Source organism: Mercenaria mercenaria, chromosome 10, assembly GCF_021730395.1.
Source record: "Mercenaria mercenaria strain notata chromosome 10, MADL_Memer_1, whole genome shotgun sequence".
NCBI lineage: Eukaryota > Metazoa > Mollusca > Bivalvia > Venerida > Veneridae > Mercenaria > Mercenaria mercenaria.
In genome coordinates, this window is record NC_069370.1 from 40240267 (window position 1) to 40267481 (window position 27215).

Sequence of the window (27215 nt, forward strand, 5' to 3'; positions counted from 1 at the left end):
TGTCCATAGTACATTTTCTCATCTAAGATTAACAGGTTATTTAAATATATTTAATCAAAGTTTCCAAGAAACTAAATTTATTAATTATCTCCCAGACTTCTCAGTCCTTTATGGTAGTTAAATTCCGTGAGGGTAATTATTGTAATGGAGACGTAAACATTTTCCGAGGCGCAAATGAAAGCTGGCTCTGTTTCTTGGTTTATAAATTATAAATTACTTCTGTATTTACTAAAATTTCAAAACTATCGAAACTATCGATTGTCGAAGGAACTATCGGCGATTGTTATTGGATCGTGACTTTTCTATCGATGCATGCTATCGGGACACTTAGTATCGCAATGCATCGATAGTTCGATGTATCGTTACACCCCTAATGTATGTAGCTTATATCAAGACAAAGGCTGGGATTGATTTTGGGGTTTCTGGGATCAAGGTCAAGGTCACTGTTACTTAAAATAGAAAAAGGGTTTCCGGTCAGTAACTTAACTTAGGAATGAGCTATCATGATGAAACTTGGTGTATAGAAAACTTATATAAAGTTGTAGCTTGGGATTGATTTTGGGGTTTCTGGGATCAAGGTCAAGGTCATTGTTACTAAAAATAGGGTTAGGGTTAGGTGAGGGTTAGGGTTAGCATATCTTATACATGCATGGAGGGATTTTGATGAAAGTTGGCACAATTGTTCATCATCATGAGACGGAATGTTATGCGCAAGAATCAGGTCCCTAGGTCTAAGGTCAAGGTCACACTTAGAGGTCAAAGGATACAAGAATGAAAACTTTGTCAGGAGCATATCTTCTTCATGCATAGAGGGATTTTGATGTAACTTGGCACAATTATACACCATCATGAGACGAAGTGTCTTGCACAGTTCCCTTCTTTAGAATTACTTCCCTTTGTTGTTACTATAAATAGCTTATATTGTAACTTTTTCATTACTAGACGTAGGGTAAAATCGAGACCACTTTTCTGTAGTACAACATGCATGTTACATCCAATTTTGAGGTGTATTTTGACCAATCTTTACCTTGTAAGGATTTCTGTGTGGACTTACAATTTTTTTTTTGTATTTTTTTTTTTTTTAAGATTAACTTCCCTTATTGTTGCTATAAATAACTTATATTGTAACTTTTTTATAATTGACCATAGGGAAAAACCAAGACCACTTTTCTGTGGTACAACATAGTTGTTACTTTCTAATTTTAGGGGTATTTTAAGGTATCTCTACCTGGTAAGGAGTTTTTTTGTGGACTTAGAAAAACAAAAGAATTACAATGATTACTAAACAACCACAAAATTAAAATTACATCTGCAAATACAGGTGCTAGAGTAAAGAAATGTGACGGGCGTATATTGTGACATTCTGGCACTCTTGTTTATTCTTATGAAAAGTGTTGAAAACCTGGTTTCGTGGCATTGCCGCGTTTCTTGTTTTGATTGTGATGCATGAGACACAGCTATGCATAATGGATCCATCAAATAATGGTTGTTTTCAGTGGCTTTTTGTTCTATTTATTGTAAGGTATATGATAAGCCATATTACAATGTAAATTACTTGTAACATCCTGTATATTTATTTTGTATTTCAGAGACATTACCAACTGTAAACTTTATGAAGTTCCACCTAGGCAAAGTATTGATACAGCAGGTTAAATCTATCAGTCCGGACTTCCCCATTATGGTGATGGAATTCTGGGCCGGATGGTTTGACCATTGGGAACACCCACATGCGTACTCCTTGGCAAAACGTACGTTAGTTTCTAGAACTATTCTACTGTATGAAATTGTGTCCAACCATTACATTTATTTGTGTTATTAGTATTTGTACCCCCCGACAACCAAGTTGTAAGGGGGGGTATACTGGTTTCAGGTTGTCTGTCTGTCTGTCTGTCCGTCTGTCCGTCTGTCTGTCCGTCTGTCCGTAGACGCAATCTTGTGCGCTCCATCTCTCCTTATCCCCTTGACAGAATTTAATGAAACTTCACACAAGTGATCAGTACCAACAGTAGTTGTGCATGGGGCATGTTAGGTTCTTTTAGAAAAAAAATTTGCAGAGTTATGGGACTTTGTTTTTTTGTTACTATACTATATACATAGACACAATCTTGTGCGCACCATCTCTCCTCATCCCCTTGACACAATTTAATGAAACTTCACACAAGTGATCAGTACCAACAGTAGTTGTGCATGGGGCATGTTAGGTTCTTTTAGAAAAAAAATTTGCAGAGTTATGGGACTTCGTTTTTTTGTTACTATACTATATACATAGACACAATCTTGTGCGCACCATCTCTCCTGATCCCCTTGACACAATTTAATGAAACTTCACACAAGTGATCAGTAACAACAGTAGTTGTGCATGGGGCATGTTAGGTTCTTTCAGAAAAAAAATTTGCAGAGTTATGGGACTTTGTTTTTTTGTTACTGTACTATATACATAGACACAATCTTGTGCGCACCATCTCTCCTGATCCCCTTGACACAATTTAATGAAACTTCACACAAGTGATCAGTATCAACAGTAGTTGTGCATGGGGCATGTTAGGTTCTTTCAGCGACAAAAATTTGCAGAGTTATGGGACTTTGTTTCTTGTTAACATACTATGTACATACAGTCTGCATATGCAATCTTGTGCATGCCTAATCTACCAAACCCTTACACACAATTTAATGAAACTTCACACAAGTGATCAGTACCAGCCCTAGTTGTGCATGGTGCATGTTACATTCTTTTAGATAAATATTCTGCATAGTTATGGGACTTTGTTTTTTGTTACTTTACTGTATACATACAGTCTATATACATACAGTCTATATACATACAGTCCACGTAATTATGCAATCTTGTGTGCGTCAAATTGCAATGTACTGTGTCAGTGCATGCGGGGGGTACATTCATCACCTTTAGTGATAGCTCTAGTTTTTGCTAAATTTCAGGTATTTTCTAAAAGTAAGACATATATATACCTAATCAGTGGTCATATATCTTTATAAAATGACAATGATATATTTTTAAGCAGGCATATCCAGATTTAACCTTGTCTGTCATATCAAAACTCATTTTTGAGTCGGCTAAAGGCTGAAAGCCTTTTGACGAGTCCTTGCTGTTCAGCGATTCTCTAAATGGACCGAATAACACGTGAAGGGATGTAGTTCCATTAGATTTCTCAAACTTCAAACAGTTCACTGCATGCATGAAGTTAAGTTGTGTCAATTCCCTTTGCTATGACCAATATACGATGTAATCTGTCATATTTATGACTTGTAATTGTGCAATACTCGAATGTAACCCATTAAGCATAAATGTGCATTTTAAGAATTGCGCAGGCTTACAAATCTTGGGTAACATCCAGCTAAAGACAAAAAATAGTTCCACAGGGCTCCAGATAAGATGCGTATTAGCGTAAATTACGTGTAGAAATAATGCAAATACGCATGTCTAATAATTTCTAAGGCTTAGCGTATAAAACGTATATAAAATTACAGAAACGCACACAATGCTTCTTTAAAAACAAAATCTGAATCGTCTGGATGCGTAAGGTAACATAGCCGATCAGCCTTAATTCTACCACATTGAACGTAAACACGCGTCGTATGATTTCTATAAACTTTGCGTGGGTTGAATTTTGCAGTCAGTAAACGGATAAATTATCGGAAGAAGAAGCTCTTACTGGTTTGTTTAGTTACTACTGATATTAAAAATGATTTTAATTCTTATTTTTCGAGAAATAAACAAATCGGCGAAACATTAAATTGTATTTTCTTGTAGTTTTTGAAATCGAAAGTAGATCATCTATGTTTGGCTGCTTTCACGAAACGAAACAACTTTTTTATGAAAAGATTTAAATAAGAGGTAATTTAACCGTAAACTTCAATGTCAGATACTGCCAATTGCTGCTAAATGTCTTCGTATCATCACAATTTGTAAAATATATTGTTGAAACTGGAGAAAAGTGTAATCGTATCCGGATATAATATTTTGGGTAAATATCGAGCTGTGTTATGAAATTTTAAGAAAAAACTAAAAGCAAACTGAAACTGGTAGACTATACTGTCAGTACATCATTCATTAGCCGACTCAGGCCCTTCAGGCCTTTGATTTCTCTCAAAATTACATGCAATGTGACCTCAAGTAAAATTTTACAGAAATACATGAATAAGCCATGAAACTTTGTAGAAATATTACTCATCATATGACGGTATGCACTAAATGATTTGACATTTGATTCATTTAGAAAGAGTGAAGTTAAGGTCCTTTTAGGGGTCAGCAGATTTAAAATAGAATCAACTTTTAACCTTAACTGCTAAATTTCTATAACGAACTTGTCCGACTTTCAATTTTGACAGTACCATTAACTGCAATCTGACTTAAGTACATGATTTTCTAAACAAAGATCTGAGAACGACCCATTCACATTTGTCTTCTGTATATTTTGGATTTCCAGTATTGCTATTTTTATTTTTACCAATCAGACGACTTGTTTGAATGTCAAAGAGTAAGAAAAATGTGCAGTCATTCCAGGGCTCGAACCTGGAACCCCTCGCTTACAAAGCAAGTGGCCTACCGACTGAGCTAACCGGTTATCTGATACATTACGACATAAGAATTGTAAATATCAAAAGTCAAGGCTACAGGTAGATTTGCAAGATGTTGTAAGTTAGGCTCTGATAGGCTAGCGAAAGGGACGTCAGAACGAGGCAATGAATAGGTCGTTCTCAGATCCTATGCGTAGCGTAATAGGAGATCTACTTTAGTCAGATTGCATTTACTGTTAAAAGGCACTGAAGGCACTGAAACTGCTGAACTGCTGGATGGGTCATCACCAAACTTTATCTGTTCATCACCAAACTTTATCTGTACTTAGCATGCTTGTATGGACTTTTCTCAGATTTATTCAAATGGTTACACTTGACCCCTTAAATGGGTCACTTTAGGTAAAAATAGAAAGAAAATCCTTTAATTTGAAGTGCTTGATGCATCTTAACTGAACTTGGTCAGCTGCCTCCTTGGAGTCATCTTCTCAAGTTTTTTTAGCTCACCTGTCACAAAGTGACAAGGTGAGCTTTTGTGATCGCGTGGCGTCCGTCATCTGTCCGTCCGTGTGTGCGTCCGTCCGTAAACTTTCGCTTGTGACCACTCTAGAGGTCACATTTTTCATGGGAACTTTATGAAAGTTGGTCAGAATGTTTATCTTGATGATATCTAGGTCAAATTCGAAATTGGGTCACATGCGATCGAAAACTAGGTCAGTAGGTCTAAAAATAGAAAAACCTTGTGACCTCTCTAGAGGCCATACTTTTCAATGGATCTTCATGAAAATTGGTCAGAATGTTCTCCTTGATGATATCTAGGTCAAGTTCAAAACTGGGTCATGTGCCATCAAAAACTAGGTCAGTAGGTCAAATAATAGAAAAATCTTGTGACCTCTCTAGAGGCCATATTTTTCATGGGATCTGTATGAAAGATAGTCTGAATGTTCATCTTGATAATATCTAGGTCATGTTCAAAACTGGGTCAGCTGCGATCAAAAACTAGGTCAGTAGGTCTAAAAATAGAAAAACCTTGTGACCTCTCTAGAGGCCATACTTTTCAATGGATCTTCATGAAAATTGGTCAGAATGTTAACCTTGATGATATCTAGGTCAAGTTTGAAACTTGGTCACGTGCCATCAAAAACTAGGTCAGTAGGTCAAATAATAAAAGAACCTTGTGACCTCTCTAGAGGCTATATTTTTCATGGGATCTGTATGAAAGTTGGTCTGAATATTCATCTTGATGATATATAGGTCAAGTTCGAAACTGGGTCAACTGCGATCAAAAACTAGGTCAGTAGGTCTAAAAATAGAAAAACCTTTTGACCACTCTAGAGGCCATATTTTTCAATTGATCTATGAAGTTTGAAACTGGGTCACGTGTGGTCAAAACTAGGTCAGTAGGTATAAAAATAGAAAAACCTTGTGACCTCTCTAGAGGCCATACTCTTCATGAGATCTTCATGAAAATTGGTGAGAATGTTCACCTTGATAATATCTAGGTCAAGTTCAAAACTAGGTCATGTGCCTTTAAAAACTAGGTCATTAGATCAAATAATAGAAAAACCTTGTGACCTCTCTAGAAGCCATATTTTTCAATGGATCTTCATGAAAATTGGGTCATGTGGAGACAGGTGAGCGATTCAGGACCATCATGGTCCTCTTGTTTCAAGGGAATTGCTTGTCTAAAGATCTAAAGAAAAACATAAAAACAACTTCTTCTCATGAAACTCCTGGTGGATGTTCATCAAACTTGGCTAGAAGCATCCTCTCCAGTTTGTGGAAATGGTTTTGCTTGACTGCCTTTTTACTTGCCAAGGTCACATCTAACATTCAATGGAATGAATTTTCATCCATACTAAATAGACTTTTTGCAATTTATGGTGCAGTTGTTGTATGTTTTTTCTACAGTTACTGTAAGGGCGAGTTAATCTCGCTTTTGCATGCCTTTTTTAAGTACAAGAGCAAAGGTGTTGACTTTATAGATCGGTCAATTTTTATATAATTATATATAAAGTAGTTTTTATGTTGTTGACAATTGTTATTTCTGTATTACAGATTTAGGAGCAGATTTACAGAATATTTTAGAATCTGGGGCCTCAGTTAACTTCTACATGTTTCACGGAGGGACCAACTTCGGTTTCACGGCAGGAGCAAACTGGTTCAACAACTCATACTACAAACCTGATGTCACTAGTTATGGTCAGTAATTTCATTTACACGTACTTAAATCTATGATATTCTGTCTTCAGTTAGTTTCCCTTGTATCTGGTAAATCATCATTATACATTATTATTATACCTATAGATGTTCTGTAAAAAATTGTGAATTGTATTTCATAAATAAGTATAAAGTGACAGAAATCAAAATCTGTATTGCAGTAAGGGGAAATCCCATGCTGTATTTTGCCTAAATTTGAATTAATTACATTGATATTCATGATCTTGTGAAAAATAGTTCAGAGAAGGTAGTAGTCATATTTGGCAGAAACTTTTGTAGCCAGACTGTAGGTAAAGGTATTAAAGAAAATTGCCATTTAAACAATAGCTTGATCTAGGATGTATTTGGCTTTAGTCATGGAATTTCCCATCCCACTTCAGCAGAAGGCAAAATCCCAGATCAAGCTACTGTTATCATAGCCATATTGTATTAGTTGTAATTTGTTTAAAATCTTGTTTTGTGAGATTATCTTCAAAGATTATATAGCCTCTCTGTTTTTTCTTCACAGATAGTGTAGCCCTTCATTTTGTCTTCACAGATACCCTTTGTTTGTCTTCATAGATTATATAGGCCTTCATTTTGTCTTCACAGATTATTTATACTCTTTGTTTGTCTTCACAGATAATATAGCCCTTCATTTTGTCTTCACAGATTATTTATACTCTTTGTTTGTCTTCATAGATTATATAGTCCTTCATTTTGTCTTCACAGTTATTTATACTCTTTGTTTGTCTTCATAGATTATATAGGCCTTCATTTTGTCTTCACAGATTATTTATACTCTTTGTTTGTCTTCATAGATTAAATAGGCCTTCATTTTGTCTTCACAGATTATTTATACTCGTTGTTTGTCTTCATAGATTATATAGGCCTTCATTTTGTCTTCACAGATTATTTATACTCCTTGTTTGTCTTCATAGATTATATAGGCCTTCATTTTGTATTCACAGGTTATATGGCCCCCTCCATTTTTCATCACAGATTATATGACTCTTCTTTTTATCTTCACAGATTATATAGCCCCTCTAAGTGAAGCAGGGGACATCACACCAAAGTATGAACTCATCCGAGCCATCCTGAAGAAGATGGTGCTTGAACCTGAAGGTAAGGCATCACAAAAATAATAAATGAGCTGCGCCATTAAAAAACCAACATAGTGCATTTGCGACCAGCATGGATCCAGACCAGACTGTGCAGTCTGGTTAGGATCCATGCTGTTCGCTAACAGTTTCTCTAATTGCAATAGGCTTTGAAAGCGAACAGCATGAATCCTGACCAGACTGCGTGGATGTGCAAGCTGGTCTGGATCCATGCTGGTCGCAAATGCACTATGTTGGTTTTCTCATGGTGCGGCTCAATTGTTTTGGTATACATTCAGTGTCTTCAGCAGTAAAATACTTTCTGTTACATTTGCATTTTTATGCCCCCACTTTGTGGGGGGGGGCATATAGATTTGCCCTTGTCCGTCCGTCCGTCTTTCCGAGAATGTTGTGTCGCGCCTAGCTCCAAAAGTATTTGACGCAGAGTCACAAAACTTTACAGGAATGTTGGTCAGCATGTGTAGTTGTGCACCTGGGGTTTCGTCTCCGGATTCATTCAGTCCTGTAGAAGTTATGGCCCCTGACTTGTAAAAATTGGGCTTTAATGTTGTGTCGCACCTAGCTCCAAAGTATATGACTAGAGTCACAAACTTACAGATGTTGTCACATGTGTATTGTGCACCTGCGGTTTCTCGTCCGATTCATCCATCGTGTAGGAGTTGGCCCTACTTAGTAAAAATGTCATTTAATGTGTGTCGCGCATAGCTCCAAAAGTATTTGACCTAGAGTCACCAAAGTTTACAGGAATGTTGGTCAGCATGTGCAGTTGTGCACCTGGGGTTTTGCGTCCGGATTCATTCAGTCTTGTAGGAGCTATAGCCCCTGACTTAGTTAAAATTTGGTCATTTTAATGTTGTGTCGTGCGTAGCTCCAAAAGTATTTGACCTAGAGTCACCAAAGTTTACAGGAGTGTTGGTCAGCATGTGCAGTTGTGCACCTGGGGTTTCGTGTCCGGATTCATTCAGTATTGTAGGAGTTATGGCCCCTGACCTGGGAAAAAATTGTCATTTTAATGTCATGTAGTGGGGGCATCTGTGTCCCATGGACACATTTCTAGTTTCTGATGATATTTGTATAGATTGGGATATGCTAAAAAATCTTTTTTATAGATACTCATAGGTTGATATAGTCGTCCTGTTCCCTTTTAATTATACAATTTTCTGTTGATTGACATGTTAGGTGAATATGCCTTTCAATCAGAGCTATGAAAACATATATAAAACCTTGACTTTTAACTGATTTCATCAAATTAGTAAAGCATTGATTCTAAAGCAGTTGAGAAATAGGCACTCAATCTATTTTAAAAGATGGACATTCTTTCACAGTAGCATTTACAATATTTACATAATTTAGTCATGCAATGCCAGATAAGATTAGCAAAAGAATACAACCATGTTATAGAGATAACTTTTCCATAGTCAATCTACATAAAAGTTTCTAAAATTTGGGAGAGTGCTCACTTCAAGTGTAAGTAGTTATTGATTGGCTTCCTGATGGCATCATCTAAAAATGGTACTAGTAGCTTCCTTATTTGGCTCTTAGCGTTAAGAGGATAGTTCTAGAACTTTTCAGCCTGGTATCAGTATATTGTGACTGGGTGGGGTATCATGTCATGTGTCTAAAGGGTTATATTTCGGTAAATTATAAAGTTAGGCATTATGCTCACAGCTACAAGTGGAGACCATGGCTTATATGACTGGATAATTATTTAAGAAAAAACACCACTCAACCCAAACACACACGCACACTTTACATGAAAATAAACAGACAGTGACAGTTTATGTTATTTTTTGTGTGTATATGTCAATAGTTTGATATTTGCACAAGTTAGACTAACACTCCTAGTTATATTATTTCTGTTAGATAGAGAAATGAGTCATGCCAGTTAACAAGCTGTTACCATATAACATGATTTGTATCAGAAATCAATTAGTGCCATGAAAGAATCAGGTGGAACAAACACTCATACATGTTAAATTGTATCACAACAAAAAAAACCTCTTTACCCTAACGGTGGTTGACCAGATTTTGATCAAGTAATGAATTTGGTCGAAAATTTAACAATTGAGCCACAGCATGAGAAAACCAACATAGTGCGTTTGTGACCAGCATGGATCCAGACCAGCCTGCGCATCCATGCAGTCTGGTCAGGATCCATGCTGTTCGCTTTCAAAGCCTATTGGAATTAGAGAAACTATTAGCAAACAGCATGGATCCTGCTGGTCTGGATCCATGCTGGTCGCAAACGTACTATGTTGGTTTTCTCATGGCACGGCTCAATTGATCATTTACATTTATATGTGTTCACTGGCTGCTTAATACATGTTAAAATTTCACTGTAGAATTCACATGAATATAAGAACTACTGTATTATATTTGTCAAATATTTATATTGATAAATATATATTTAGCCAAAATCAATAACAATACAAATTTGTAAAATTCATACTACCTCACTATACTTATCTTGGTTGCGCAACCAGGATAGATTGGAAATAAATGAATTCCGAAGTTTGGAAATGAATGAATTCCAAAGCTACACACTGTTTTAAAATTTGCCTGTTGGTTCATATTGTTGAAATATTCCAATATCTATCAAATGAAAATGTCAATTTAGAAATTATATTGAAATCAAAAGCAATAGTCCATTTTTAGCTCCCCTGAGCAATGCTCATGGTGAGCTATTGTGATCACGCTGTGTCCAACATGCATTGGTCCGTGCGTTTGTCTGTCAGCAACAGTTTTGTTTAAAAGCATCTCCAAAACCACTGAAAGGATTTTAATGAAACTTGGCATGGATGTTCCTTGGATGGTGTTCAAATTGTTCCGCTTAGTTGCACATAGGGGCCGCCAGAGCTAAAAATAGAAAAATCTTCAAACGACATCTCCTAAACTGATGGTCCGATTCTGAAATAATTTCTAACAAAATTTTAATGGTCCTTATGTCACCCTCTACCAAAATTGTTCAAATTATACTGATTCATCTAAAAACACGGCCGCCAGGGGGCATGGTCACTTTTCTCTATATGTATGTAGTGGAAACTTTAAAAATCTTCTTGTGTCCGATTTTAGAATAATTTTACACAAATAGTCCTTGTGTGACCCTCTACCAAGATTATTCAAATCATACTGATTCGTCAAAAAACATGGCTGCCAGAGAGCGTGGTCACTGTCCCCTGTATGTTTATAGTGGAAACTTTAAAAATCTTCTCGAGTGAAACTGCTGGCCTGATTTTAGAATACTTTTACACAAATGGTCATTGTGTGACCCTCTACCAAGATTGTTCAAAATACAGTTGAATATCGTTACCTCGATATCGGTTAGCTCGATACTCCGGTTAGCACGATGTGTTTTAGTCGGTCCCGATTTTTCCCTATATATTTCAATGTAATTATTTATCATTACCTCGATATGATTAGCTCGATATTTTGTTTAGCTCGATGAGATTTTCCAGTCCCGTCAACTTACCTGTACTGTTTTTACACCTGGTTTCGTCGATATCAGAGCTTGTCAAAAAATATCCATGTTATGTGTAAGGTGTGAAAATCAACCTATTGTCCGGCGATGTATTAATCATAATCAAGTTAGTTTGTGTGTTTGTTATTTAATCTTTGAATCCAATTTAAATGTCAGGAAGTTTGCATTTAATTCCCAATAATTAGTGTTATAAAACAGCGTGCATGCGGGCAAGCTGTTTTCCAATATAACAACTAATTTGGATGAAATAGTTTTTTCTGTTTGACGGAGTAAAAATCTGCCATTTAGTGTTGAATAATAATATGCGTATTTAACTGGCAAATTTTCGTTATCGAAGCACAGTCAAAATGACTACTCATCTAGGAACATTACCGCTACATTCAGACTTGCTTAGGGAAGGAATTAAAATGCGAATGTCTACACATACTTTTTGATAAATTAAAAAGTTGTATGTATGTATGTACTATTTAAATAGGGTGTTCTATTTCTTAATAAAATTAAAATCGTATTTACGTTTTATATTATTTCTTTCCGCTTTCAAACCCTTTGAAAATGCATTGGATATTATGACAATATAGACGTCCGACACAGTAGTCCCAAATAGTCGATATCGTTACGTCGAACTTCGGATACGTCGATGCAATTTTTACAGTCCCTTGAATATCGAGGTAACGGTATTCGACTGTATATCCATTTGTCAAAAAACATGGCCGCCAGGGGACGTGGCCCTTTTTCCCTATATGTATATAGTGGAAATTTAAAAAAATCTTCTTGTGTGAAGCTGCTGGCCCGATTTTAAAATAATTTTACACAAATGGTCCTTGTGTGACCCTCTACCAAGATTGTTCAAATTTTACAGATTCATCAAAAAACATGGCCGCCAGAGGGCACAGTCACTTTTTCCAATATGTATATAGTGGAAACTTTGAAAATCTTCTTGTGTGAAAATGCTGGCCCGATTTAAAAATAATTTTACACAAATGGTTCTTGTGTGACTTTCTACAAATAGTGTTCAAATTTTTCTGATTTGTCACCAACCATGGCTGCCAAAGGGTGTGGTCACTTTTCATCAACAATTCTTTAAACAATATCTCCTCCAAAACCACTGAATGGATTTTTATGAAACTTTACACATATCCTCTCTGGGTAGCCCTCTTTCAAAGTTGTTCAAAAGGTTCTGGTTCATTGAACATACAGGTCTTTTTGGTTAAAGATCGGTTTTCAGCTATCAGACTTTAAAAATCCTTTTCTCCAGAGCTTTATATTTGGCATGTGATATAAAGGTTTGACCCATACTTGTCCAAATTATTGCCCTAAGGTAAAAAAAAAATGGCCATGCACCAGTCCTGTGTCTGACATGTACTTACTATAGGCTTTTATATAAGAATCTTCTTTTCTGAATCAATAATAGCTAGAGCCTTGATATCAAGAGTTAAACTGTTTACGGTAATTGTTCAAATTATTGCCCAAGGTTAAAAAATGTATGTGACACGTTGCTCTGAAACTCCGGCTTGATTTGTAAATAACTGCTTAAGTTTTTATTTTAATTAACCCAGCAGTGAATGTCATACTAACAGTCTAGGGCCATCTTAACCTTCTTTTTCAGTTAATAATTGCTTAATGTTAATCCAGCTTTTACATTTTATAACTGCATCCAGTTGTTGTATTGTTTAATTGCAGGTATAAAAGAGTTACCAGACCCACCAAAGAATTCAGATAAAGCAGATTATGGTGAGTGCATTTCTTTAATATCTTGTGAATTCATTATCATTATTCAAGGTTAAGATCAGTATCAAAACTTTAGCATCTGATTGGTTGATTGCAATAGACCAGTATCAGAACTCTAGCATCTGATTGGTTGATTGCAAGAGACCAGTATCAAAACTCTAGCATCTGTTCGGTTGATTGCAAGGGACCAGTATCAAAACTCTAGCATCTGTTTGGTTGATTGCAAGAGACCAGTATCGGAACTCTAGCATCTGTTTGGTTGATTGCAAGAGACTAGTATCGGAACTCTAGCATCTGTTCAGTTGATTGCAAGAGACCAGTATCAAAACTCTAGCATCTGTTTGGTTGATTGCAAGAGACCAGTATCAAAACTCTAGCATCTGATTGGTTGATTGCAAGAGACCAGTATCAAAACTCTAGCATCTGATAGGTTGATTGCAAGAGACCAGTATCAAAACTCTAGCATCTGTTTGGTTGATTGCAAGAGACTAGTATCGGAACTCTAGCATCTGTTCAGTTGATTGCAAGAGACCAGTATCAAAACTCTAGCATCTGTTTGGTTGATTGCAGGAGACCAGTATCAAAACTCTAGCATCTGATAGGTTGATTGCAAGAGACCAGTATCAAAAGTCCTAGCATCTGATTTGTTGATTGCAAGAGACCAGTATGAAAACTCTAGCATCTGTTTGGTTGATTGCAAGAGACCAGTATGAAAACTCTAGCATCTGATTGGTTGATTGCAAGGGACCAGTATCAAAACTCTAGCATCTGATTGGTTGATTGCAAGGGACCAGTATCAAAACTCTAGCATCTGATTGGTTGATTGCAAGGGACCAGTATCAAAACTCTAGCATCTGATTGGTTGATTGCAAGAGACCAGTATCAAAACTCTAGCATCTGATAGGTTGATTGCAAGAGACCAGTATCAAAACTCTAGCATCTGATTGGTTGATTGCAATAGACCAGTATCAAAACTCTAGCATCTGATTGGTTGATTGCAAGGGACCAGTATCAAAACTCTAGCATCTGATTGGTTGATTGCAAGAGACCAGTATCAAAACTCTAGCATCTGTTTGGTTGATTGCAAGAGACCAGTATCAAAACTCTAGCATCTGATAGGTTGATTGCAATAGACCAGTATCAAAACTCTAGCATCTGATTGGTTGATTGCAAGGGACCAGTATCAAAAGTCCTAGCATCTGATTGGTTGATTGCAAGAGACCAGTATGAAAACTCTAGCATCTGTTTGGTTGATTGCAAGAGTCAAGCATCTGTTTGGTTGCAAGAGACTTTCAGGTCCTTGAGAACTTTGATTTGTTGTTATAGCAACACTGTAGTATTCTTACATGATGATAGCAAGGAATTTTTATTTTCAGGTCAGATTTTGGTAGAAAAGTACATGCCTTTGGAGGATATGGTTACATCGATAAAGGTAAAATGCCTCTGAAATAACAACAACAAGGACCATATATATGCCTATGTTTGTATTTAGTCTTGTTCCGTGTCATGTAGTGTTTTCTCACTTTATTTTCAAATTATTTTTCTTGTATTTTTGGTTATGACCTTATGTTCATTTGCCTATCTCAGCATCAATTTTTTAGCCCACCATCATCAGATGGTGGGCTATTCAAATCACTCTGCGTCCGTGGTCCGACGTCCTTCCGTCCGTCCGTCCGTCCTTCCGTTAACAATTTCTCGTTATCGCATCTCCTCAGAAACTACCAGGGGCATTTTGACCAAACTTTGTCAGAATGATGTATTGGTACTCTAGTTGTGTCCCCCTGAAAATCAGACTGGTTCAACAATTTTTTAGTGAGTTATGGCCCTTTGTTTATTTCTATAATTTACATAGATTTATATAGGGAAAAACTTTGAAAATCTTCTTGTCCAAAACCACAGAGCCTAGGACTTTGATATTTGGTATGAAGCATCATCTAGTGGTCCTCTACCAAGATGATTCAAATTATTTACCCGGGGTCTAATATGGCCCCGCCCCGGGGGTCACATGGTTTATATAGACTTATATAGGGAAAAACTTTGAAAAACCTCTTGTTCAAAACCATAGGGCCTAGGGCTTTGATATTTTGTATGTGACATCATCTAGTCGTCTTCTACTAAGATTTTTCAAATTATCCCCCTAGGGTCAAATATGGCCCCGCCCCGGGGGTCACATGGTTTACATAGACTTATATAGGGAAAAACTTAGAATATCTTCTTGCCCAAACCACAAAACCTAGGGCTTTGATATTTGTTATGTAGCATCAGCTAGTGGTTCTCTACCAAGTTTGGTCAAATTATCCCCCTAGGGTCAAATATGGCCCCGCCCTGGGGGTCACATGGTTCATATAGACTTACATAGGGAAAAGCTTTTAAAATCTTCTTGTCAGTAACCTACAATATTCAAATTTGGACCACATGTATGGTTTTGAGTGGCAAGATGAACCTTGACATGAGTTGACCTTGGTATTGACCTAGTGACCTACTTTCACATTTCTGTAACTACAACCTTCAAATTTGGACCACCTGCATAGTTTTGAGCACTGAAAAAACTTTGACCTTGACATTGACCTAGTGACCTACTTTCACATTTTTGAAGGTACAGTCTTCAAATTTGGACCACGTGCATAGTTTTGTGTTCTGAAATGAAATTTGACCTTGATTTTGACCTAGTTACCTACTTTCACATTTCTCAAGCTACAGCCTTCAAATTTGGACCACATGCTTAGTTTTGTGTACCGAAACAAACTTTGACCTTTATATGACCTAGTGACCTATTTCACATGTTTGAAGGTACAGGCTTCAAATCTGGACCACATGCATAGTTCTGTGTTCCGAAAAAAATTTGACATTGATTTTGACCTAGTGACCTACTTTCACATTTCTCGAGCTACAGCCTTCAAATTTGGACCACTTGCATAGTTTTGTGTACCGAACAAACTTTGACCTTTACATTGACCTAGTGACCTACTTTCACATTTTTGAAGGTACAGGCTTCAAATTTGGACCACATGCATAGTTCTGTGTTCCAAAATAAAATTTGACCTTGATTTTGACCTAGTGACCTACTTTCACATTTCTCGAGCTACAGCCTTCAAATTTGGACCACTTGCTTAGTTTTGTGTACCGAAATGAACTTTTATCTTAAGATTGACCTAGTGACCTACTTTCACATTTCTGTAGCTACAGGCTTCAAATTTAGACCACATGCATAGGATTGTGTACCGAAACAAACTTTGACATTGACCTAGTGACCTACTTTCACATTTCTCAAGCTACAGCCTTCAAATTTGGACCACTTGCATAGTTTTTTGTACCAAAATAAACTGTGACCTTAAGATTGACCTAGTGACCTACTTTCAAATTTCTCAAACTACAGCCTTCAAACTTGATGCACATGCATAGTTTTTTGTACAAAGAACTTTGTCCTTGAAATTGATCTAGTGACCTACTTTCACATTTCTCAAGCTACAGCTTTTGAATTTGGACCACATGCACAGTGTTGTGTACGGAAATGAAATTTGACCTTGAGCTAGTCAGTAAGTCTTGAAATTTGGAACACTCAAAAATGGCACTTTGTTGGGCGTCAAGATCACTCTGTGATCTCTTGTTTTTCTAAAGATATTCAGAGAAATACACATTGTCAAATAAATTTTCTGCACATTAGTTTCATTTTCATTCAGATTTCTCTGTGGTAAGGATTCCTCTAGAATTTTATGTAATGAACTTGAAAGCTTTAATGAAAGTAAGAGCAGACCAATGTTCAAGGTTTTATATCAGTCTGAATAGTACATTTGAGCTGTGCCATGAGAAAACCAACATAGGTTGTTTGCGACCAGCATGGATCCAGACCAGCCTGTGCATCCGCCCAGTCTGGTCAGGATCCCGGTTTCTCTAATTGCAATAGGCTTTGAAAGCGAACAGCATGGATCCTGACCAGACTGTGCAGATGCGCAGGCTGGTCTGGATCCATGCTGGTCGCAAACGCACTATGTTGGTTTTCTCATGGCGTGGCTCAATTCTTCTGATCCCAATCTTTAGATAGACCAATGATGAGTTGTGTTCTGACTTAGTTTATAATGGTGGACTTGTTTTTAGATGATATTATTCAAATTTTTTTGTGGTTGTACTATCCACAAAATTTAATATCAGAGTACATCCAAAATTTCAATTCAGTTTATGTTCAAAAGTTGAAATCCACGAAATTCATATCAGCATGAAATAGTTTTTTACAATACCACAAAATTTTTTGTCCTCAAAATTAAAGATTATTTCACAGTATTGGGAGAGTGTTTGTTTTAGTGTTAGGTTAAAACATATTTCACTGCGTGAAGCCCAGTCATTTTTGGAAGTGATGAGATCACAGGTGAAAATGTAAGATCTGGTATTGAGGAGTGAAAAGTATATGCAATTTTTTAAGTTTATGTCTAATAGAATTGATGTTTTAGAACAGACTATAAGAACTTAAATGACTGCCTGTGTAAGACAGGGTTTTCCCAAAGCCGAGGGGCAGCATGGAATGGATAACCGAGCGCTAGCAAGGTTTTTTATTCACACTGTCCTGAGAGTGGTGAAAAAATTTACCTTACTCAGGCAGTCATATTACGGTAGATCATTTTTAGCTCGAGTTTTCAAAGAAAAAGTAGAGCTATTGCACTCGCTCCAGCGTCGGCATCACCGTTGGTTGAAGTTTTTGATAAAGTCAGATATCTCTGTTACTATCAAAGCTATTGACTTGAAACTTAAAGTAGTTATTTACTATCGAAGTCTACACCAGGAGAAACAATCCCCATAACTCTGTTTGAATTTTGACAGAGTTATGCCTCTTTTTAACTTAGAAGTTTTATAAAGTTTTTACTGGCAAAGCTCTAATTCAGAGTCAAGCACTGAGAAAAGTCGAGCATGCTGTCTTACAGACAGCTCTTGTTCTTGCTTACGGTTAATATTATGGTAGTATTTTCAAAGATATTACAAATTAAAAATTGCTCATATGCTATGATGAGATAATATGTTGTCAGATTATGACATCAATATCTTGGGGAACAGATAAGATGATCTCCTAACCGAATAACCTTGTCTTTCCCTGCAAGTTAGGTAAGAAAAGTTCATTATACCTTGATTGACTGTGGACTTTTCAGGAATACCAATATGCCATTGAATCATGCCAATAGAAGCTGTTACATTGTAACAGATTTTGCTGAGTTGGGAAAACGCTAGTTTGCTTGAAATAAAGGAAACAAAACGCATGACTATACAAACCATTCTATAAATACTGGTTATATTTTATTGAATGTATGTAAGAGATGGTAACAGTTGCATCATTGTTGTACCTGACAGAATGAAAGATAGCTTTCCATTGATAGAGACTGTACAGAAAAAATCAATTTGTCTCAGTTTGTTTTTTATTACATGGTTTATGTTATGGTTAAAATATACAATATGCGAGATCATATCTCAGTAACCATTGTGTATATTGGATTGAAACTTTACACAAGGCTTTGATTTGATTTGATTTGCTTTCTAGTCATCAAACTTACCGAATTAACCATGTTAGATAACTCTTGTTTCAATTTCATAAAAATTATGGCCCTTTTTAGACTTAAAAAATTTGGTTACAGTTTTATGTTCAACTAGTAACTATTGATTTACATTATTTCTGCTTTGTAATTTGTGATTTTCTAAATACAGTTAGTAGCAGGTTTTTATGTATATAGTTAGTAGCAGGTTTTTATATATATAGAGAGATATATGAACATTTATAAATAGAACAAAGATAAACAAGTTAGGAAAATCAATATATTCAAATCATTTGTGTTATTCTGAAAACAGTCTGTTGGCAGTTACTTTTCTTCTTGAAAGTGTTTGTTCATATCGTCCATAAACACAGATCAGAAGATTTTATGTTTGTCATATTTTGTATTTCTGTTAAGGCTAAATGGGACAGTTTCTTATTGAGCCGTGCCATGAGAAAACCAACATAGTGGGTATGCGACCAGCATGGATCCAGACCAGCCTGCGCATCCGCGCAGTCTGGTCAGGCTCCATGCTGTTCGCTTTTAAAGCCTATTGGAATTGGAGAAACTGTTAGCGAACAGCATGGATCCTGACCAGACTGCGCGGATGCGCAGGCTGGTCTGGATCCATGCTGGTCGCATACCCACTATGTTGGTTTTCCCATGGCATGGCTTATATGTATATAGGGCAAACATTTTGCTACAGGCTGAATTTCTTTAAACTTTATATACTGACTGAGAATCAAGTTTAAAACGGAAACATATATTAAAAATCATAGGTACCATTAGGCTTGATCAGGAATTATATGCCCTTGAAAGTAGATTTTCTTCAGCATTTTCCGACATTCAAGGGCAGATAATTCATGATTAAGCTTGGGTACCTATGATTTTTAGCTCATCTGATTTTTTGAAAAAAAATGATGAGTTATTGTCATCACTTGAGCGGTTGTCGGCGTCGGCGTCTGCGTCGGCGTTGCCTGGTTAAGTTTTATGTTTAGGTCAGCTTTTCTCCTAAACTATCAAAGCTATTGCTTTGAAACTTGGAATACTTGTTCACCATCATAAGCTGACCCTGTATAGCAAGAAACATAACTCCATCTTGCTTTTTGCAAGATTTATGGCCCCTTTTGTACTTAGAAAATATCAGATTTCTTGGTTAAGTTTTATGTTTAGGTCAACTTTTCTCCCAAACTGTCAAAGCTATTGCTTTGAAACTTGGAATACTTGTTCACCATCATAAGCTGACCCTGTACAGCAAGAAACATAACTCCATCTTGCTTTTTGCAAGATTTATTGCCCCTTTTGGACTTAGAAAATCAGTTTTCTTGGTTAAGTTTTATGTTTAGGTCAGCTTTTATCCTAAACTATCAAAGCTATTGCTTTAAAACTTGCAGCACTTGTTCACCATCATAAGTTGACCCTGTACAGCAAGAAACATAACTCCATCCTGCTTTTTGCAAGATTTATGGCCCCTTTTGGACTTAGAAAATATCAGATTTCTTGGTTAAGTTTTATGTTTAGGTCAACTTTTTCTCTTAAACTATCAAAGCTATTGCTTTGAAACTTGCAACACTTGTTCACCATCATAAGCTGACCCTGTACAGCAAGCAGCGTAACTCCATCCTGATTTTTGCAATAATTATTGCCCCTTTTGGACTTAGAAAATCATTTTCTTGGTTGAGTATTATGTTTAAGTCAACTTTTCTCATAAACTATCAAAGCTATTGCTTTAAAACTTTCAACAGTTTTTCACCATCATAAGTGGACACTGTACATCAAAAAACATAACTCTATCCTGCTTTTTGCAAGAATGATGGCCCTTTTTAGACTTAGAAAATCACGGGTAGGACAATATTTCTATCACACAAAAAAAATCAGATGAGCGTCAGCACCCGCAAGGCGGTGCTCTTGTTAATACATATTTCCGTTTTAAACTTGATTCTCAGTCAGTACACAAAATTTAAAGAAAGTCTGCATGTAGGAAAATTTTCGCCCTATATACATATAGGCAACTGTCCCATTTACCCTTAAAAATATCCATGGAACACTATGAACTGTCTGTACTTTTTGCACTTTTTTTACGTTTATTTTCATTTCCCTCATCTTTCTGTTGTGTTTCTGTTTCAAATTTCACTGGTTCCTTCTTCACAGACACCTTCCCAAATGTTTTTGTTCTTCGAACATTTCTCAGAATTTCTGCATTTTCCTCGTACTTTATCTCAACATTGACACTGTTAGAACGCACTGTTTTCAGAACCGCATTGTTTTCCTGCAGCAGTTTGTTGCTGATTTTGGAAAGAGTGAAAATGCGATTGGTTCCGCTTGACTCAACAGCCATTTCTGCATCAGTTACTGTCTCATTGAGTTCTTTGAGCGCCTCGTCACACTTGTTGATATTGTCATTTAGTTCTTTGGTATTGATATCGACAACTTGCTTCATTCCACTGATTACCTGCTTCTCAAGCTGTTCCAGAGCAAAATCTATCTCTTTCCTGTACTTCCTTACAGCCATGCTGAATTCACGCTTCTGGCGATCCAGATCTTTCAGTCTTGTAGCTGACTCAGATCGAACATTTTCAAACTGACCAATCAGAGCTTTGATGAGTTTTAGAATGAGAGAGCAGTCTTCATTGGGTGATTGTGTTAACTGTTCAGTATATTGAGGGATGTAGAAACATTCGCAGGACTTGTGTTTACTTGTTGCACATATAACACAGCATACTTCATCGTGGTTTTTACAGTACAGTTCAATAGTCTTATGTTTGTGCTGTCGGCAGGATTCGATCAGTGGGTCGGCTGCGGAAACTGGGGTTGGGGTTTCTCTCGGCATTGCGTCCCGACCAATCAGGATGTGAATCTTTCCTAGATTTTGATGATAGCTGTAACATGACTTACAGAGGTAGTGTTTACAGAACTTGCAGAATCCTAAAGCTTCCACATTACGATTGTCATTCTTGCATGGACCACACGGGAACTCTACCTCAGTGATTATAGTCGATTTCTTGCTTTTTTGCGATCTTGCTGTGGACGCCATAGTTTCTGTAAAAATAGATTTTTTTTTTAAATATATTTGATTTCAGCATTATCATTAAGCAAACAAATTACTTTATTTACATGAAAAATATACAACAATTCTAAACTGTTTGTTAAAGTCCTACCCAGTCTAAAAAAAAAAAAAACAACAAAAAAAAGTCTGTCTTAGCTGACTGTGATGATGTAGTTTAAAGGTCCAATACTAAGGAAAGTGAACATTTTAATTTCTTTTAAAAAGCACAGAAACTATTTCATTTTATTGGAAAATGAAAGTTGGTATGTAGAAATTCGAAATAAATTGCAGTATATGTACAATTATTTTTCTATGAAGTATGAAGAAAGTTAAAAAGACCTGGGGGGGGTCTTTCTGTCGATTCATTGAAATTTCAACACAATACACATACATTTCTTTGAGTTCCAAAGATCTTCTGTAAATTTTGACCTGCCAATCTTCATTATTTAGTGTCTTGCAGAAGTCTATGCACTGGCTATGAAAAAAATTGCCAACTCACTTTCCCTTAGTAATGGACCTTTAATGCCATACTTTTGATTTGCCTGTTGAAAAAAGTAACAAACATATAATGTTTGATAATGGTGCAAAAAGAATACCAAACAACAAGCAAAATTTCCATTTTATTTTATCTTTTAAGTTTAAAATACATAGTTTCGTGTCCTAACGAAATAGCTGTTTTGACCAAAACCGCAAAATTTCATACCAAAAAAATTAACCTTTACCCTGCTAAATTTTTAAAATGGACTGGTCTATCATTCAATTTGGGGAAGTACCATTTACTATTTGAAGGGGAGTTGGCTGAAAATTTACTGCCTGAATAGCGGACAGTTGCAGACCGTGATCTTGGTCTGCACTGGTCTCAAAGGCAAAATTACTCGCTGCTAGCAGGCTAAAGAGTTTCATGGTACTGTAAAATCATTTAATTTTGTGGGCAGGAAATTTCTTGATTTTGGTCAAAGCGGCAATTTCGTTGGGATGTGAATTAGTGGATTTCAACTTCTGAACATAAAATGAATTGGAATTTTACTTGTTCGTTGGGATTAAATTTCGTGGATTGACTCGACCACAAAATCCTTGAAAATTAGTCCCCAACGAATATTAATGATTTCACAGTATTCATCAGAAATACTTTTTTTGCTGATGAAGTAGGAAAAGATACAAATTTATGAGGAAGGAGTGAAAACCAAAAGTGACATAGAGATATGAAATAGTCTTTAGAATTTTAGGAAAGTTTAAGATCTGAACAAAGTTTTTTTTTCTAATGGAAACATTTCTAACAAGTTGAAGCATGTTGACTTTCCAATATAAAATGTATTCTTTACAAATGCTGATTATTATTATGACAAACAAAATATTTAACAAAACAGAAGTTACTAACCTGAAAACACTAGTGTTTGTATCCACAATTAATTTGCTATGGATAAAATCAATAATAATCTATCTTTTAATTGCTCAACTTTAGCACTTCTCCAGGCTTAAATTTATTGTAACCAATTATCGCTATTGTTTTAACAGAATTGTTGATCTGTGACAACTGTAACTATATCAAATTTCTGTTAATGCACTATACTAGGGTATAATATTTGAATGTAAGATATATTACCCTATTCTTTATTACTTTTTTTTTCCATTCATTATTCATTAAACAAAAGTAATTTCAATGTAAACTATAAATGTGAAGATAAAAAGGCATAATGTATTGAAAATGATGTATGATAGAATTTTTTGTTTTTCATCCCTTATCTGATTTCTCATCTCATTAAACTTGGATTACAAAAGGTGGCATTGAAGTGCCTTGTCCCATTTTTAAAGTAAAAATAAATATAAAACATTCAAATAGGTAAAAAGTGCCAAACAAAAGAATACGTTCCTTTTTGGTAATTTCATATGCTGATTAAAAGAGCCAAGTCAACAGTTTTGATTTTGACCAATTGTGTGATGTCATTCATGTTATTTGTTAAAAACTTTGTTGGTGGTATTGTTAGATATTCTTTCTCTGTACTCAAGATATTTCATGAAAAAATTTCAGCTACTTCTGGGCGAATTAAGCGAAATATGTCTTACTTTTGGAAAAAATAATGCAAAATATTATAGAAGCAAAAAGGGTTAGCTATTTTAATCAGAAATTCAGAATGAAGCTATTTCTTACCTTAACCTTTCTAAGTTTTCCTTTTCCCTTTTATGAATTTTGATTACTAATGTTTTAAGTTTTTATTTACTCATATTTTACATGATTTGTTGTCTCAGAAATTTATATCAGATTTATATTAGTATATATAGATATAGCACTGTTGAACTTTGGTTCCTCTTGAATATTTAATGATGTAGTTAGATAACCACTGCCGTATTGACATACAAGACAAAGGAACAAAGAATATTACTTGTTTTTTTTTTGTAAAAGATGCTAGCATGCCAAAATATTGACTTTATAACAGTTTTAATTCTGTTTCCTATAAAAAAATTTGTTTGCTTGTTTGTTTTGGGTTTAACGCCGTATTTCAACAGTATTTCATTCATGTAACGACGGGCAGTTAACCTAATCAGTGTTCCTGGATTCTGTACCAGTACAAACCTGTTCTCCCCAAGTAACTGCCAACTTCCCCACATGAATCAGAGGTGGAGGACGAATGATTTCAGACACAATGTCTTTTATCAAATTGTCACAGAAAACATATAATATATCATGCCCTGCCAGGGAATCGAATTCACGACCCCGCGATTCTTAGACCAATGCTCTCCCTACTGAGCTAAGTGGGGGGGGGGAGGCATTTTTGTTTGTAATAATAGTCCTATGTTTTGGAGCAGCATGTTCAGTATTGTCATTTTCTCCTGGTATAGATAAAAGCATGGGGGAGGCCAAGCCTTGAGCCCCTGTCAGTTCATACCAAGGACTACATAAAGGTGCCACTGGTAGTTTTTCTCACTCGAGACTCAATATTAAGAAAATATCTATAGTGTGATCAGCCTCTTGCTATTATAATGTGACTGGGTGGGGTATCATATCATTGGTCTACAGCTTGCTACTCCAGCGAAGCAGCACAATAATGTTTGGCATTGTGGTCACAGCAGTAAGTAGACCATCGTTATATGGTTGAAAAAAAAGGTGCCCCACCCATACACACACACACATAGACACACCAGTACACACACACACACACACAGACCCACACCACATACATGCACACACAAAATAACACCTGTGCAAAGTTCTGTTTAAAGCAGAAATGCTGTGTCCTAAAATCTGAAACTGACTTTGCTTTGAAAATTGGAATATTGTTGCTTTTGCTTTTTTCAGGCAATATCCTCAGACAAGCCTGTACCAATGGAGATGTTGGATTTACACAATGGATATGGTCAGAATTATGGGTTTATCTTGTACAGAGCATATATACCTAAAGGAAAGAAACTGACTTTTACTGTACCGGCCGCCGATAGGGCACAGGTATGTAGTCTTGCTGTCATCTATTCAGCCATTTATCTGTCTAAGCTTGTAAACAAGACCGAACTACGTAATTGTAAAGGGAAAAATAGAGAATACATTTGCAATAAGCTTACTGAGTTAGTATCATGAATGTAAAAACAAAATGTGTATGATAAAATTGCATCCTGTAAAACAATACTTCTGACATATTAAAGTCTCATGAATATGTTCAAATTGAGTTGATGCAAGTTTGCACAACAGTGAAATAAAAACAGCCCAAGGAGAAGTCATAGTGAATGTAGCACCATAAATCATCACTTCAGCGTAAAAACTGGATAAGTGCTTCTTTCTGTCATTGCTGTTATCCAGTTTTTGCGTGGAGCTGAATATATAGGATTAACTTTGAAATATGTGATCTGCTGGGATGTTCAGGTTGCTTAAAGGAACCCATAAAACAATATTAATTCTTTGGATGGTTTGTCAAGTTTTACCACAGATTTACACCACAGCAACTGTATATGTTTTGTTGATATGTTTTATGTATATGTGTGTATAATTATCTTTTGCTGATGAATATACTGAAGTTGTTTTGTATAGATTATTGTGAATGGTATAGAAGTTGGTGTTCTGTATTGGAAGTCACCAAAGTGGGAAATCAACATACCTGAAAATATTTTGTCTGCTGTGAGTATCTGTTGTAAATTTCTCATTTTGTACTCTTACCTTGCTGTGCAAATCTCTTGTGAAATTCTCATCCTTAACCTTGAAATGGAACTTCCATTGTAAAATTCTCACCTTGTAAGTTTACCTTGCAGTGGAAAATCTCTTGTAAGATTTCACATATATACCAAATTGGGACCAACCAGTGCAGTTTTTCTCATTTTGGAGTCGACTAGGACTTACACAAATACACAAAATTTTGATCAATTATCTGAGTTAAAATGAACAGAATCATAGAAAAATAGATATGAGCCGTGCCATGAGAAAACCAACATAGTGGGTTTGCGACCAGCATGGATCCAGACCAGCCTGCGCATCCGCGCAGTCTGGTCAGGATCCATGCTGTTCGCTTTTAAAGCCTATTGGAATTGGAGAAACTGTTAGCGAACAGCATGGATCCTGACCAGACTGCGCGGATGCGCAGGCTGGTCTGGATCCATGCTGGTCGCAAACCCACTATGTTGGTTTTCTCATGGTGTGGCTCATATATAGAAACATATGTGGAATAACCCCTTTATAGATGATGATGATGAAGATGATGATGATATGTTTTTGTTTTGCTTGGACATTAATAATAAAAGTAACCTTTGGAAGAATGAAATGGGTACATGTGATTTTCTTAAACATAGAGATAAATTAGGAAAGAATATATTCTTCCCTCTGGCTCAGTTGAAGTAGATTTACCTCCCTTATACCTAAGATACAGTAGATTGGGTAATATTTTCAATGCTTTTATTTTCGCTAATGTTCGTGAAAACTGCCACTCGTAAATTCAAAATATCCATCAGTATTTATCTGCATTATGTCCTCAAACACACGCAGTCAGACTGAAATGCAGTTATAAATTAATGTAGATATATCAGTTTTATGTAGTGTTTTAACATTGCAGGAGAATATACTGGACATACTGGTAGAGCATCATGGTAGAGTGAACTATGTTATGATGGGTTTCAACAGGTTTAATGTGGAAAGAAAAGGTAAGGAAGTGATCTGTCTGTCTGTCTGTCTGTCTGTCTGTCTGTCTGCCTCTCTCACTATATTTGTCTCTGTGTGTTTCTTTATATATGTCTTCCTCTGTAGATCTGTGCCTGTCTGTCTGTCACTTTGGTTCCTACATTTGTGTAGAAGCATGAAGTTTGTGCCTTTGTGCCATTCCCTACTAGGGTAGTAGGAATTCGTTTAGTGATAAGAATAGCTCTAAACTATACCTGGCTTATTACCTGAATAAGGAGAATGCAGACCTGTGGTGGAGTCATACACTTGATCCACTTGCGAGGCCAGGGCTTCTCCTTCTATAATAGAAGCCAAAATTCAGTGGCTTCCCAGTCCAAAAACATGCTTCAGTTTCCCAATTTTAGTGGGTAATTCCCAAAAATTCCCACTTTCAAACAAAATCTTGGTTGAATTTGCCCAATTTCCAACAAAAATAATGCTTGAATTTCCCAAAATAAACAGGCTA

General features: G+C 36.1%; 2 protein-coding genes across 7 annotated transcripts in view; one reads left to right on the top strand and one right to left on the bottom strand.

The window, feature by feature from the left end:
* Window positions 1–27215, top strand: part of LOC123560794 (beta-galactosidase-1-like protein 2) — a 61063-nt gene that overhangs the window by 22512 nt on the left and 11336 nt on the right. For all 4 annotated transcript variants that reach the window (XM_053552873.1, XM_053552875.1, XM_053552874.1 and 1 more), the window contains exons 8-15: window positions 1590–1748; window positions 6592–6735; window positions 7765–7857; window positions 13012–13062; window positions 14436–14491; window positions 24911–25057; window positions 25634–25720; window positions 26646–26733. In XM_053552873.1, coding sequence (XP_053408848.1) covers window positions 1590–1748; window positions 6592–6735; window positions 7765–7857; window positions 13012–13062; window positions 14436–14491; window positions 24911–25057; window positions 25634–25720; window positions 26646–26733 — 825 coding nt within the window. The remainder of the gene's footprint in view (window positions 1–1589; window positions 1749–6591; window positions 6736–7764; window positions 7858–13011; window positions 13063–14435; window positions 14492–24910; window positions 25058–25633; window positions 25721–26645; window positions 26734–27215) is intronic.
* On the bottom strand, window positions 20220–23912 carry LOC123561833 (E3 ubiquitin-protein ligase TRIM33-like). Of its 3 annotated transcripts, none has more exons than XM_053552876.1 (2): window positions 23765–23912; window positions 20220–21608 (listed from the first exon to the last, which is right to left on the bottom strand). In XM_053552876.1, exon 2 carries the CDS (start codon window positions 21601–21603, stop codon window positions 20617–20619), a length of 987 nt encoding a protein of 328 aa, XP_053408851.1. In that variant the 5' UTR covers window positions 21604–21608; window positions 23765–23912; the 3' UTR covers window positions 20220–20616. The 3 variants fall into 3 exon arrangements, with proteins under 3 accessions (XP_053408851.1, XP_045210387.2, XP_053408852.1); XM_045354452.2 differs by lacking the exon at window positions 23765–23912 and adding an exon at window positions 22994–23144; XM_053552877.1 differs by lacking the exon at window positions 23765–23912 and adding an exon at window positions 22007–22143.

What these genes read in the sequence shown, in the direction of transcription:
- LOC123561833 (XM_053552876.1), bottom strand. Translation starts at nt 21,603, where the DNA reads ATGGCGTCCACAGCAAGATCGCAAAAAAGCAAGAAATCGACTATAATC.